Here is a 15792-nt window from a genome sequence, read left to right on the forward strand (position 1 = left end):
ATTTATTAGTTAAGGTCGATTAATTTGTGCCTCAGAGGCTTATATCAAATTACTTGTTACTTACAAACTTAGAAGAAGAAAAATCAAAATTAAATTTTAAAAATATTATCATTTTGCATGAGTGCCATAGAAAGTATATAACTCAAATTTTATGTCTCATAAAATATGTCAGATTTTTTTGGGTTCAACAAATTGTAATGTATAGAACTACCATTTTAATCATTTTTACCCAAAAAGAAAAAAAAAAAACTATTTAATCATTGTTAAACAATGATATATTTTCTCTAATTTATAAATATTAAAATAAGAAAGATAACTTATTTAATGCACCTAGTTAGGACAAAAAATTTAGACTTTCTATCTGGAATCTATCACCACGTAAAAATAAAGGCATTGAAGACAAACTATATCAAACAATTTATAAATTATATATACATATTTTTAAAGATAATTTATAAAATATATCAAGAATCTGTTTATCTGTGTATAGGTTATTGTAAACATAAAAGAATATTCCAACTTTTTAACAAAAATTAAAGGGGGGATTAAGAATCTGTTTTTTTGTGTATAGGTTATTGTAAACATAAAAGAATATTAAACTTTTAAAAAAAAAAATTAAAGGGAGTAATTATATGTTATCTTTGAACTCTCTACTTTGAACTTTGAAGGCAACTTGTTGAACTTACATAATTGGAAACCTGTCTCATGTCTTAACCAGTGATCAGAACATTCCCAACCAATTTCGGTCATCCTCAAGCCCTACAAGTAAGTGGTACTTATTTGGAGTTGATTTATAAATTAACGGCATAATAATAAAGATTTCATGAAAATCCTGAAACCATTGTAAATATTTACACAGTTTCATGACAATCTGTGAAGATTTATCTTTCTGAAATCCAAATCACAACACCAAACTACCAAAATATGGATATAATGCCAACGAATAAATCTTCAGTTTCAATCTCACATGTACATAACGACCAAAATATGTATGTCTTTCCCAATGACAAGGCTGTGTTAGCACATAATATAGCCACATGCAAAACATCAAGTCAACAACTAATACCTTTCCACAAATTTGTGCTCTAATCCAAAATATTAAGTCGTTGATCAAGAATCCGAATGGTGTTAAAAAATGTGTAAAGTAAGGAAAAACAAATATTTTTGGTAAAAGGATCAGATTTGTGCATCCACTGTCTCAAAAAAAAGTAAGTATGGATAAGAGAGGTGAAACTGTAGTCTCCCACAAACCATCTCCAGAAAAAGCTTTGTGCTTCCGTTTAACACAAAAAAAGTTAGTACATTAGAATTTAGGATAATACCAGAAAGGAAGAGTGCATTAATACTACCCTTTCCCTCTGGGCCCTTATGCCGTTAAGTTAGATATTCTCCATAAACAGCTTCACGGTATCTAGAAGGAGATGAATCATTGATAGGTTGTGAACAGGGTGATACTCTCCTTGCCTTGGCTGGATCAGGAAATGTAGCCATGGAAAGTCGGGCTCGAGAGGAATTTGTTAGAGCCCTATGTTGAGAACTCCTGTACTTCCCATTGGTTATAATCTAATAAATGAAGATATAACAATCTATTATTAGAGAACATGTTAAATAATATAACAACAATCAATGAGACAATTTTCAGGAGAGAACTGCAAATGAAACTATAAAATGACCAAGAACCTATGAAGATCTTATCGATGGTTCAAGTTCAGGAATGCATTTTTCCTATCTGTTTGAAGGAAAGTAAAAGGATTTCATGGTAGATGAATTCAAAATCATCTAGCCTTCAGATATGCCATTCAGTAATGTGATGCAAATAAGGCAACAATACTTTCGCAGTTTAAAAAATGACACTGCCTAGCTCATATGCTACCTTAAATTGTAGATACTTACCAATCAAATAACGAGAACAAAGAAATATTGGCAGCTGAACACAAGATCAGTAAAACCCCACTTATACGACAGATAGGTGAAAGTTTTTAGTAATAGTGTTCATGAATGGCATCACACAATTGGTTGCTACTCATTGGCAAAAAAGAGAGAATATTCTTAGTCAAACAATGAGAAAAAAAGATACTATTAAAGCAGTTTGTTTTAAGATGGTCGGCTTACCCAAACAGTAAACCCAAAAACTAATTGCACCGGTAATAAAAGAATACCTAGCCAAAGCAACTGCAGTCAAATTGCTTAATCTTCTTATCCCCCACCACAAATTTTAAGCTCCTTAACAACCATATCCACAATTCGCACAACTAGCAGATAGGAAAGGGATATACTAAAGCCCAACTACTGCCAACAGAGGCACAACTGGTCAAACAAGGCTTGAAATCCCAGGACTTGATACTATAATGTAGCTACTTTAGTATATATTAACATCATGAGAGCCTAAGAGGAATATGACTCAAGGAAATATGCTTATCACGATTCATCCAATGGAATCTTCTTATACAAGTAATCAGTCTTAACAAAACACAAGCTTTATTAAGGCCATTTAGCGATTTATTTCTTTATTGAAACAAGTCCGAAGCAACAGAAACAACATTCAGCTCAATGTTGATTTTGCTCGCTCAAATCGAGGATGTTCTTTTAAACCCAAATCGTGTTTCATTAGAAGATATCCAAAAGTGAATATGATGAATAAAAGCAGAGTCACTTATAAATAAATCGACAAAAAAAAAAAAAAAAAAAAACTCAATTTGATCAGCCAAAAGAACCCCCAACGTCTTCTTGGAGCAACAGAGTAATGACACCAACATCCGAATTTTTGGGTTGCAGACCCAGCGTAAGCTCTGGCTGCAGGCAGGGAGGAGAGTAACTAGTGGTTATATTCTGGTACAACTCCCCAACAGCCTCCTCAATGCAGATAGTGGGAAGACCCAGGCTCTCAGACACCAAACCCAAAACATCTCTAGACAGTGATCCAATCCGATCACTGTACTCAGCCACCACCTGCCGGTAATCCGCCGGGAAGTGGGGCCACCTGGAAGGATCGCGGCGAGAGAGGGAAAGAGTGTGGCGGTAAAAATAGTCCCTCCAGTCGAGAACGCTGTCATCCCGCTCTAGCATTCAGCTTCCATAGCCCTCTGAGGACGCTGACTGGGGATTGCAAGAGTACGTGAGCTTGTCAGCCATTGGGCTCTATCTTTGAAAAACGTGAGGCCCATTTCCTTGATTCGCCGAAGCAACTCCACCGGGACTCCATGGCCGGTGACATGGAATGCTCTCCAGTCTCTGCAAGCAAGCCCGATAGCTTCTCGAACCGAATCTCGATGGTTCGGGTCCAAATCCAATAAGTCAATTAACAGAACGGTTTTGGATGGTGGTGCTGAAGGAGAACAGTTGGGTCGGTGCTGTACCGAGGAGGGACTTTGTTGAGCTCGTCTTGGGCCATGTTCTGGTCTCTGATGGGTTGACCAGACTTTTTTTTGGCTCGGGACGGTTTCTGATATATTAGAAATAGATAAATATTCATTAACCCAAATCATACATATAGATTAGGAAACTTTTGGATAAAAACATGTTCAAAAATACTTATAATAAACAATTTCAGAGTCTACAGCTAAATGAGCCAAAATTTTTATAGATTAGTAATGTATATGTTCTTTATATATAAACTATAATTGAAATGATGCATTATCAACTATTTTATCATTTTTTTGGCAAAACTAAAAAGAAAAAAAAGAAAAAAGGGGACTGTTCTAGCATTTTTAAAAGGTTGTAATTAGTAATTTTATAAAATATATGTTGTCCTCTTAATTTTTCCAGATTTTCTGGATTTATCAAGATCTCCGCCAATATTTCTATAAAATGGTATGGTCAATATTCCAATTATTACAGACATTTTTCCCCTGCTCTACCCCATTCAACTTTTTGTTTCTATTAATCCACCAACCTATAGGTAAAATGAAAATTAATTGGAAAATAAGAAGGTTTTTATCTTTTGGAAATTTACTTTAAAATTAAATAATCTAAATTATTCAACTAGCAAGGTTTTTAAAGACCACAAAAGAAAAAAGCATTGATTTATTTAGATAGTTTTGGAAGGATTGGAGTAGATTACATATTGCCTAGTCCACCACGATAACGAGTCATACGATGTTGGCGCCGCGAACATCATTTAGTAGAAAATGAGAAAAATAACTTCTTCTCCCTTTTTTTTTTTTTTTTTTTTTTTGGGTAATAAAAAAGAGGTTGAAATGGTAGAATTATTTGGAGCGATTTACTAATTAATGGAAAACCGCAAACATATAATATCATGAACAAATCTCTACATAATTTCATGAAAATCTGTAAAAAATTCTCTCAGTGACTCCACAATATCACACCACAGCTAAGAAATTGCACGTTCAATCTCACATACATAAACACCAAAACAGTAAAGCATTCCAATGGATGTAAATCATGCCAATGACAAGGCTAGGTTGGCACAGAGTAGCCAGATGTTACATCACGTCAACCACTACCAGCTGATCTGAAATCTGAATTGGTCTAGAAAAAAGTGAAGCAAGAAAAATATATAAATTTATTTACCCAAAAAAATAAAGAAAATTAAATAAATTCATCTACACCACTGTGAATTAATTTGTTAAAAGAATCAGACTTGTTTGTCCACTGCCTCTAGAGAAAGGAAGAAGTATGGATAGGAGAGTTGAAACTATAGTCTCTCACACAGAGTCCAGAAAAAGCTCTGTGATTCCATTGGAAAAAAATTTGATGGTGAAGAAAAATTAGAATAACCCAAGAAAGATAGGACTGGAGATTTTGAACAATCTAAGGCTGGAGCAAAAGTGCATCAATGTTGCGTTTTCCTTCTGGACCCTTTGTATACCATGAGGATACATAGTCCCCATATAAAACCTCACGGTACATACAAGGAGAAGAATCATCAATAAGATCCGAACATGGAGATACTCTCCTTGTCTTTGCTGGGTCATGAAAAGTAGCCACAGAAAGCCGTGCTCGAGTGGAATTTGTCACGGCCCTATGTTGAGCACTCCGGTACTTCCCATTGGTTAGTATCTGAAGGAAAATATGATAATCGGTTATTTGACAACAAGGAAAATCATATCATAGACTCTGATTGTTCCAATGTAAGCTACATTTATCAAACAATTCTCAGGAGAGAAATACAAATGAAACTACAAAAAGACCAAAAACCTATGATGATCATATAGGTTGCTCAAGTTCAGGATTGAAAAGAAAGAAGATTTCATAGTAGATGAATTAAATATCATACCAGCCCTCAGAATCACCCAATCAGTAATGTGATGTAATATAAGGAAACTACTTGTGCAGTGCAATCAATCATGCTGCTTAGTTCATATTTTACCATGATTGTAGATATCGTATTTAATCAGTCATCAATTAAATCATGAGAACAAAAAAATGTCGGCAGCAGAACACAAGATGGGTAAAGCCCCTTATATGGTAGAAAGTTTCTACTAATGGTGGTCATCAATGGCATCAAACAATTGACCGCTTACTGGCTTGGTGGTATAAGAGATAATATTCTTTGTGAACCAATGGCCTAACACATGACATAAATCATACAGGCAAGCATAGTGCAATACGTCCCAACACAAACAGAGTAAGACGTCAAAAAGCAATTGGTTTTAAGATCTCAAGATCAATTGCACCGACACTAATTAAATACCTAACCAGTGCAAATATGGTCAAATTGCTTAATCTTCTCATATGCCATAATTTAAATAACTAGCAAATTGGAAACAAAATCTTCTAAAGCCCAGCTACCACCAACAGAGGCACAACATGCCGGACAGAGGTATGATATTCCAGGAATAAATAATGTAGCTAACTTACCATATTAACATCACTGAGAGCCGAAGACAAATAAAGTTCTGGAATTTATGCTTATCATTATTATCCAATTGGTCACCTAATACATGTAACTAGTCTTAACAAAACACAGTTCTATTGGGGTCACTAGTAATCTATTTCTTAGTTAAAACAAGTTCAGATTAACAGAGAGAAAATTCAGCTGATCAAAGAATTTTCCCATCACTTATTTGAGAATATCTTTTAAAACCAGATCATGTTTCAAAAGAAGATAGGCACCAGTAAATATGATGATTTCATAATTTTAGCCATGTGAAATACTAGAAATTTAACATCTCAACCTCACACTTTCTTTACAATCCTCATCTCCCTCTGTTTCGTATTTCATATAATTCAATGGCTTTGTACAATGCACACAACAAAAGAGAATAAAATCAGAGAGATGCTAATATATAAACCATTGTAGTGAGAAAATAAAAAATACCTCGGTTTGATCAGCCAAAAGAACAACAATGGCATCATCACCTAATGGCTGCACAAGCACCCATTCTCCATCCTTCAGAACCTCAAGGCCCCCTACATCATCCTGGATCAACAAAGTAATTGCACCGAAATCCGAATGCGCTTGCAAACCCACTGTAAGCTCTGGCTGAGGGCAAGGTGGGTAGTAGCTAGTAGTAATGTTCTGATAGAACTCTCCAACCGCATCCTCAATGCACCGAGTTTGAAGCCCTAGGCTCTCCGAAACCAACCCCAGAATGTCTTTTGCCAGTGAGCCCATTCGATCACTGTACTCGGCGATCACCTGCCGGTAATCTGCTGGTGAGTGGGGCCACCTTGAAGGGTTGCGACGAGAAAGAGGCAGGGTATGATGATCAAAATAGTCCCTCCAGTCAAGAATGGTGTCATCACGCTCCAGCATTTGGCTTCCGTAGCCCTCAGAGGCTGCAGAGTTGGGCTCGCAAGCATACTTGAGCTTCTCGGCAATGGAGCTGTTGTTAAAGAAGGTGAGGCCTATTTCCTTAACGCGCCTAAGCAACTCAATGGGGATTCCATGGCCAGTGACATGGAAGGCACCCCATTCTCTGCAAGCATGCCCAATAGATTCTCGAACTGAATCCCTACGGTCCGGGTCAAAACCGAAAAGGTCAATTGCAGGAACAGTTATGGATGGTGATAGAGGAGCACGGATGGGTCGGTTTTGGGGGGGTTGGATGTACTGGGGAGGGACTTGGGTGAGGCCAGCTTGGACTATGCCTTGGACTCTGTTGAGTTGATCAGCTAGTTCCATTGTTCCGGATACACAGAGTGACACAGTAAAGATGGTTCCTAGATTGTGGTTGCTTGAAGCAAATGGAAAATTGGGGCTTTAACTGGAAAAAATGAGATAAGCAAAATCAAAACACATCCAAAAGAAATTATGAAAATTCAAATAAAAGAAGCAAAAGATTTAACACTTTTTTACTTCAATCAGAAGATAAGGCATAAAAGTTTTTTACTAACCTAACCAAATAAGAAACCCAATCTCAACCATCGAACACTTTTTTTTTTTTTTTTTTTAAATTTTTTATTAAGAAAACTAACCTAAAATCTCTTCCTTAACCTCTATACACCCAGAAAGCAAAATTATACAGTATATCTGCAACAAATCTTCTACTCCATCATCAATTATATCCATCGTTTTAACAAATTAAAACCTACTGGACTCATTTTCAGATCAACTAACCCACCAAACAAAAGTTTTTCAACAGTTATTATATGATATTAGCCATCTATTACTTCAAATTTTGTTCTCCTCCACAGGAATCCACCACACCAAAAACGAAGATTTAAAATAAATAAAAAAAAATCAGAAAAAGATAATGATTTCAAACCAATCAATAGTAAAAACACAGTGAATCCACCCAGAAAAATAAAAATAAAATGTATGGATGCCTTACCACAAACTATAGCACTTCCCCCTGCTCTCCTGAGTGTTCGACCCACAACAGAAGGCCCCAAACACTCACTATAGCACCTCCCTATCTGATCGAAAGAGACGACCAGTATTTTTCAACAACTTCTCGATGAAATTGTAAGGGGTCCGGTGTGGGTTGAGTATGGAAATGGATATTCAAAAAGATTAACAAATAAATAAATGAATAAATAAAGAAAAAGACTAAAAGAATCCTTATCGAAACTAAACTTGATAGCCAAAGTTTGTCATCGTAATAAACGTTTCAACATTTTCCAACGAAGGGCATGGGAAGCATCCAGAAAACAAAAAACCAAAAAAAAAAAAAGAAAAGAAAAGAAGAACAAGAAGAAAATCAAAGCGGCCTTCTATACTGCATATGGATGTAGCCTTCATAAGATAATAGATAGGCTCTGAATCTATGTGTAACGGATAATTGGCGTATTTTCCTTCTAGCTATGCATATATGGGTATTTTAATTTTTGAATGTTTTGGTATTTTGATCCCTAAATGGGTCTTTCAAGTTTATTTGTGTATTCTCTGACGAAAAAAGATAATAAAGTGCATGATATTTTATCTTTTTAAAAAAATAAAAAAATAAAAAAATAAAGAAGATGTATTTAGTTTAGAATTAAAGGTATTTATAAATTTAGAGGTATTGAATTTAGATTTAAAAAAATATATATATATAAATTTAATGATATTTAATTTAAATTTTAGTGAATTTTATAAAAATTTATTAAAACCTATAAGTATATTTAGTGTCTACTTGACTGAGTTTTTTTTTAGGTTAAAAATTCTATTTGGAGACCAAAAATATTTTGTTAAAAAATAAAAATATTTGATAAAAATTAAGTTGATAAAAAAACCAGTTTTTTTAAATTGATTTAGAAGAATCTAAAGTTTTGTGCTTTTTTAAAAAAGTTTTTATTTTTAATTTATATGGAAACTAAATAAGTATTTAATGTTATTTTTTAGTTTATGTAGAACTTTATTGAGCATTTAATGTAATTTTTTTTATTTATAACTAAATACTAATTAATTTTTTAATAAAAGTTATTTTAAAAAAAAATCTATTATGTAAAATTCTATAGATTAAAATTTTATTTTCATCCGTTATATCAAATGAATCATTAATTAAGATTTTGTAGAATTTTTTTAAAATCTAATGATATTTAAAAAATCATAATTTTAAAAAATTTTTAAAAATAATGAATTTTTAATAGATTTGAAACGGTTTCAATAATAAAATTAAAAAAAAAAATTATTAATATAGAATTCAATATTAATTTTAAAAATTTTATTAAATTTATAAAATTTTACCAAAAATTATTAAATCTTTTAAAATTTATAACTTATTTTAAATATATTAAATTTTAAATTCAATATACCTTACCTATCAAATTTTGATAGCAAAAATATACTATACAACCAACAAAACCGTCAAAAGGGCACTTTTGAACTTGAAAAGAAAAGAGGTACTTTTAATTCAAAAGGGTTGCTGTACCAACATCATCATTAGTCGTGTAAGATTACCATCATGTACACCAATCCACTTATCGTCCCCAAGATACCACACTTTAAATAGACAAGGAAACTAGTTTACTCTCTTACTCCAAAAAATACTCAGTTAAAGAAGTTTATGAATGAATACTAAAATCAATAAATTATAAACAATTTAAAGCAAACAAAGCAACCTCAAATCCTAACCTCATATCAAAAGAAATTACAAAAATAGAAAAGAGAAATTGGAAAAAACTTCATATCCAATAGAAGAAAATGGAGCATAGGGATTGAAACCCTTTGTGTGGAGGTTAATAGAAAAGAGAAATTGGAAAAAGCTTTAAATCCAATAGAAGAAAATGAAGCATAGGGAATGAAACCCTTTGTGTGGAGGTCGAGGTGGTTGCTGATGCCATCGAAATGAAAATGCTCAATGTCAGGCGAATAAATCTACAAAGGGGCATCGAGTGAAACTCCTTTTGGACCTTGGACATTTCTTCGCTTCACTAAAAGTAGCTGAAGTCACTTACGTCGTGGGTGTCAAAGGACACAGAGACACAAAGATAGAAAGAGAGAGATGGTAGTGGTGAAAAAGAGGATGAAATATCAGTGAATATCTATATCCAGGATTTTTTTTTTTTAAAATTTTAGAAACACAATATTTCTATATCCTCAATACTCAAATGCTAAAAAGAAAGCGTTTAATGCTGTTAAATATTTAAAAATACTATTAAAAAATAAAATTTTATCTAACTCGTTCTAATTTAATTAAGAATGCTATCATTTTATATTATCGATAGCATTTTTCGAAAATGCTATAAAATCCTTATATATGTTGTAGTGAGAGTCTCACCTGATTTCCAGCACAGCAAGGAAAACTCCAATAATAGAGATCATAACATCCAGCAAATGATCGGTTTATGAACAAAGAAAATAGAATGCAAAAGAGGATTTAAATAGAAGAGAAAAAAGGAAAAAACAACCTCAAGTTGAGCTACAGCTGCATCAAAGCGTTTGCCATTTGGATCTTTGATCAGCTTCAATGGCTTCCCTTTGCTTCTTAGCCTCTTACTTAGCCTTCCTCTCCCTAAGCAATTTCAACCTGGCTAAAATGCCAAGATCAACCAATTTGTGAAATATTGTAATATAAATGGGGGACTCACAAATATGAAAAATCTACTTAGGGCATGTTTGTTACGTAGGATTGGGCAGGTCAGGACAGGACATGGTCCCAGTCCGGTGTTTGGAAAGCAAAAATGGAAGGGGGACAGGTTTGTCCCGTTGGTCATTTTATCCCAAATGAAGGGGATAGATCTGACCCATTTAGAGACTGGGTCATTTTTGTCCGATCGAGCTCTCTTCGAAGCATCTCTGGCCGCCCCCTTTGAAGCATCTTTGATCTCGCATCACCATCCCCTTTGAAGCATTTCTGGCCGGTGAGCATGTTTTCTTCTTCTGTTTTGTCGATCTTCCATCATCAGCATCTTGTTATTTTTCTTTGTTTTTTTTTACATTAATTTTTAGCTAAAAAATTATGAATTTTTTTTTGAAATTGTCATTTGTTGATCTGTGAAATAGGCTTCGATCTATTTATGTTAGGGCTTGATTTGATATTCAGAAGGAAGAAGCTTGATTTTGGAGGCTTAAACTACCCTTCGAAGCATCTCTGGCCAGTGAGATCTTTATCTTCTGCTGCATCCTTCTTCTTCTTTTTTTGTTTCGCCGATTTGCCATCATCATTATCTTGTTCTTCTTCTTTGTTGTTTTACATAATTTTTTTAGCTGAAAATGTATTAAATTTTTTTGGGAAATGTCAGTTGCTTTGTCGATCTTCCATCATCATCATCTTATTCTTCTTCTTCGGGTTTGTACATCAATTTTTAGCTGGAAAATTATGAAATTTTGTTGCGAAATGTCATTTGTTGATATTCAAAATAAGTTTCGATCTATTTATGTAGGGGCTAGATTTGATATTCAGGGGGAAGAAGCTTGATTTTGGAGGCTTAAACTACCATTCGAAGCATCTCTAGCCGGTGAGTTCTTTATCTTCTGTTGCATCCTTATTCTTCTTCTTCTGTTTAGTCAATCTACCATCATCATCATCTTGTTCTTCTTCTTTGTTTTTTTACATAATTTTTTTAGCTGAAAATGTATTAAATTTGTTTGGGAAATGTTAGTTGCTTTGTCGATCTTCCATCATCATCATCTTATTCTTCTTCTTCGGGTTTGTACATCATTTTTTAGCTGGAAAATTATGAAATTTTGTTGCAAATGTCATTTGTTGATCTGCAAAATAAGCTTCGTTCTATTTATGTTAGGGCTTCATTTGATATTGAGGAGGAAGAAGGCTTGATTTTGGAGGCTTAAACTATATCTAAAGCATCGGGTGTGGAAGGTAAGTATTCTGTTTTTGCCAATCGTTAATGTGATGCTTATTATCATGCGTTAGATAGATTAATTCTGTTTGTGATGTTGATTTGAGAAGTAGAACTAATTTGAGTAATGTTTGTGTGTAAAGAATTAGAATTAGATGATGGTGATAGTCATGTGTTTGCTTATATCTGTATCCCATTGATGTTGTGAAAGAGGGCTTTAAGTTGGGACGGTGTAAAAGTGTTTTGCTTCTGAAGCAGCAAAAATTAAAAAACAAGTTTCTTCATGCACTTTTGAATGATCAATGTAACTTGGTCTGTGGTTTTATACTTTGCTTCTTGATTATCAAGAATAGTCATGTCTTGTATCTCAGGGAGAACTAGTGACATTATTCTATTCACTTTCTTCTTCTCTGGAAGCCTATAGCCATACTGCGCTACTCGAATTTCCTTCACATTCCATAGAATTTTCTATTAACCAAAAATGGGAAAGAAACTAAAAATTATATTAATTTCATAGAATTTTCTTCTGCATGCTTTTAAAAATTGGGATTAGTTTATAATTATTTAACATATTTGCAGCCACAATTGTTACTTAGTTGCATATTTTGAGTAAGCCTCTTTTGGCAGTGACTTAGAAATACTGAAACAAATACTTGGTTGATTACTCTTGCTTCCCTTACATATCAAGGAGGTGGCTTGCAAGTTACTTCAGAAATATCCCTTTCCTTTTGATGTTGGATTGTCAATTCTTGAAACTCAGCAACAGTGATGATTGTTTTCCCTGTTGTTGTGGATACTAATTTTATCAAAGTTTACTTGCTGCCGTCGTCAAATAATTTCTTTTTTGTTCAGTTACCATTATAATCATTCTTGATATTTTAAATAAGTTTGTGTGATAATAAAAAATTTAGTTTAGTGTTAAATTTAGCTATTTGAAGTCCCAAGACATTTTTATGTCTTTTTAAGTGGTAAAAATACCCATTATTGACTTTTTTGCATTTATCCATTTGCCTTTTTACAATCATTTTATATTCTGTTTTTAGGCTTGAACAATGCATATGATGTGAAAAGAAACTCAACATGTTGAGTCCTCATGCATATATAATATTTAAAAATTGGGATTAGCTTATAACCATTTAACATGTTTGCTGCCACTAACAAAATGAGTTAGTTTATAACCATTTAACATGCTTGCTGCCACTAACAAAATGAGACTGTACGTTTGACAATTCTTTTTGCCAATAATACCAATATTGTTTCAACCGTGAATTATAGTGATACATATTATTGATTACACACACACACACACTCTTGTTACCTTTTCATTCTTGATAGTGAAATTTGTTATTCCATGCAATTACTTCTTTGTCAAAGTGTTAGCTGTCATTACTGACATAAAGAGAATACTTTTATTAGCAAATACTGCCTTTTGCCACTGAATAACTTAGAAAACCCAATCAAATTGCTTCCTCTGTTTTCTTTTTTTAATTCTTGTTGCAATTACTAATCCAATTGTTGTATATTTGCGTTACATGAGGTTGTGTATGTGAATTTTTACAATGCATAATTGCAATTTCTAGTGCCGTAGCTATTAGAAACATTTTAATTTTTAAAATGCATAATTGAATATGTGAGCATAAGATGTTTGTTTATTATTTTAATTTCTTAACTTATTATTCTTTACATGCAAAGTCAAATTGGAAGTTAATAGTGCAGGTTAATGCTCTTTTGCTTTCTATGTTAGACTTCTGAATGCTTTTATTCACTTTAAAAGAATTGTTATGTTGGTCAGATTAGTGCTAGATTGTCCTTTGGCAACTCGGATGCAATCTTAAGAATGTGGGAAAACTGGATTTGCATATGGATTTGGACTTGGTTGCATGATTTTGTAGGAAGATGCAAAGTTGACATTTTGATATCTATTTAGTTTCCTGGATTGAATTGCTGTATTTGGCAACCTGAATTTTATATTTCAGTTGCCTACTTACCTGTTGGATAATCAATATTATGTTTTGCAATGTTTTTAAAGAAAGAGTTATCATATCCCATGCTTTTAAATATTTAATTCTTTACTTGCATTCTACTCTTTCATACCCAATATGTTGTTTTCAAATCATTAGACAAATCGATATAGTGAAATTCCTAGCAAAATATAAAATAAATAATTTGATGAGTTTGGGAAAATAATAAAAATCAATAAAAAGTATGAGGTTGTAATTGAACAATATTTTGGCGTGAAGAAAAGTTAATATAATTGGTTTCTTTCCCCTCCTAGTTAGTATTTTATATATATATATATATAATAATTGGTAAAAGTTTATACACTTTTAAATAATATTAGACTGATTTTGAAGTGTGAAGTGCCATATTTTTTAAATTAAAAACTGCCTTATGTTATTTTTATGTTAACATATATATATATATATATATATCTATAAATATTTAGTTAGATGAGTATAAATAAATCTATAATTCACTTTTTACTTTAAGCTTTCAACTATAATGTGTACAGAGAAGGTGTAGACGGTGTCAATCAATTATCACTTAATAAGGGAATAAATTAGCAATTAATCAATTATCACTTAATGATAGAGGTGTTTTCATGTAATTTTTATCAATTATCACTTAATCACATTCCATTTAATGTGTTGTTTATTTTGTCATTTTTTTTGTAGATATGGATCGAAGAAAATTATTCACAATACAATCTTTTTGTTCGTGCTTTATGGTTGTCTTCCTTATGTATATGTATGTAGAATGGCGAAGGAGAAATAATGGAGATGTTAGGAATCGAATAACTACGGGGACAGAATTTTGTACATCGTTTTTAAATAATTTGTTAGATAATGATGTCAATTGTATTAGTCAAATAAGGATGGATAGGAGAACATTTGGTGTTTTATATGAGTTATTACGTCAGGATGATTATGTTAAAAGAGATGGTACTGTTATACTGGAAGAGCAAGTGTGCATATTTTTGCATATAATTGCTCATCATGCAAAGAACCGTACAATTATAAGTAGATTCTATCGATCGGGGGAAACAGTTAGTAGATATTTTAATTCAGTATTGAATGGAGTGTTACGTTTACATGGAATATTGTTGAGGCAACCGAAACCTGTGTCAGATAATTGCTTGGATGATAGATGGAAAATGTTTAAAGTATGTTTGTGTAATAGTTTGGTTACTAATCTTACAGTTAGATTATTTATAGTATTATCTGACGTGAGTGACTTTTTTTGTGACATAGAATTGTTTAGGAGCATTAGATGGAACTTATATTAAGGTGAAAGTATCTGAAATTGATAAGCCAAGATATCGAACAAGGAAGGGTGAGATAGCCACAATGTTTTAGGTATATGTAATTCGAATATGGAATTCATATTTGTATTACCTGGTTGGGAAGGTTCTGCTTCGGATTCTAGAGTACTTCGAGATGCATTAAGTAGACCAAATGGCTTAAAAGTACCAACCGGTAAGACCAATCATTAATTTTTTCATTGTAGTGGACTAACAGTGCATAAACTGATAGGAGATTTTTTTTGATATAGGTTGTTATTACTTAGTGGATGCTGGTTACACTAATGGTGAATGATTTCTTACACCATATAAGGGAACAAGATATCACATTTCCGAATAGAAAGATGGTTGTGCACCCACAACTTATCAAGAGTATTTCAACATGAAGCATGCATCTGCTAGGAATATCATGAAAGATGTTTTGGGGTTTTTAAAATGCATTGGGCAATTTTAAGAAGTCCATCGTTCTATCTAATTTCAACATAAATCAAGATCATTACTGCATGTTGTCTTATACATAGTATGATTAGAAGAAAAATGACATTTGATCCTGGAGAAATTGAATATGATAGGGTGGAAGATGTGGACATTAGTGCAGACGAGGACATTATAGGATCAATTGCTTCCTCGAGTCAATGGACTAACTAGAGAGATGAGTTAGCTAAGCAAATGTTTGATGAGTGGAGAGGTCGTCATGGTTAGTAGTTGATTGATCTGTATAATATTATGTTGATTGTTGTAACTGTTTAAATATTATTGTTTGTTTAATCTTTTGGATAATTTGTATGAAGTCCAATTTATATTAAGTGCAACATTTGAGAATCATGTTATATTTCTTGCATCTTGTTGTGGTGTTGTTGGAA

The 15792-nt window shown here is 32.9% G+C and overlaps 1 protein-coding gene, 1 long non-coding RNA gene and 1 pseudogene across 3 annotated transcripts; 1 reads left to right on the top strand and 2 right to left on the bottom strand.

Annotated features, from left to right (window-relative positions):
* Positions 1 to 729: 729 nt before the first annotated feature.
* LOC107416645 (jasmonate-induced oxygenase 1-like) lies at positions 730 to 3562 on the bottom strand (annotated as a pseudogene).
* A 757-nt stretch (positions 3563 to 4319) lies between these two features.
* LOC107416651 (jasmonate-induced oxygenase 4) lies at positions 4320 to 8262 on the bottom strand. Its single transcript, XM_016025167.4, has 3 exons — positions 7737 to 8262; positions 6281 to 7169; positions 4320 to 5019 (listed from the first exon to the last, which is right to left on the bottom strand). Exons 2-3 carry the CDS (start codon positions 7085 to 7087, stop codon positions 4771 to 4773), a joined length of 1056 nt encoding a protein of 351 aa, XP_015880653.2. The 5' UTR covers positions 7088 to 7169; positions 7737 to 8262; the 3' UTR covers positions 4320 to 4770.
* Positions 8263 to 11198: 2936 nt separating this feature from the next.
* LOC132803359 (uncharacterized) lies at positions 11199 to 13695 on the top strand. 2 transcript variants are annotated; one of them, XR_009638535.1, is made up of 3 exons: positions 11199 to 11286; positions 11572 to 11648; positions 13421 to 13695. It is a non-coding gene; the product is annotated as an uncharacterized LOC132803359 (long non-coding RNA). The 2 variants fall into 2 exon arrangements; XR_009638536.1 differs by lacking the exon at positions 11199 to 11286 and adding an exon at positions 11430 to 11477.
* Positions 13696 to 15792: the final 2097 nt, after the last annotated feature.

The sequence above is a fragment of the Ziziphus jujuba genome, chromosome 4, assembly GCF_031755915.1.
Source record: "Ziziphus jujuba cultivar Dongzao chromosome 4, ASM3175591v1".
NCBI lineage: Eukaryota > Viridiplantae > Streptophyta > Magnoliopsida > Rosales > Rhamnaceae > Ziziphus > Ziziphus jujuba.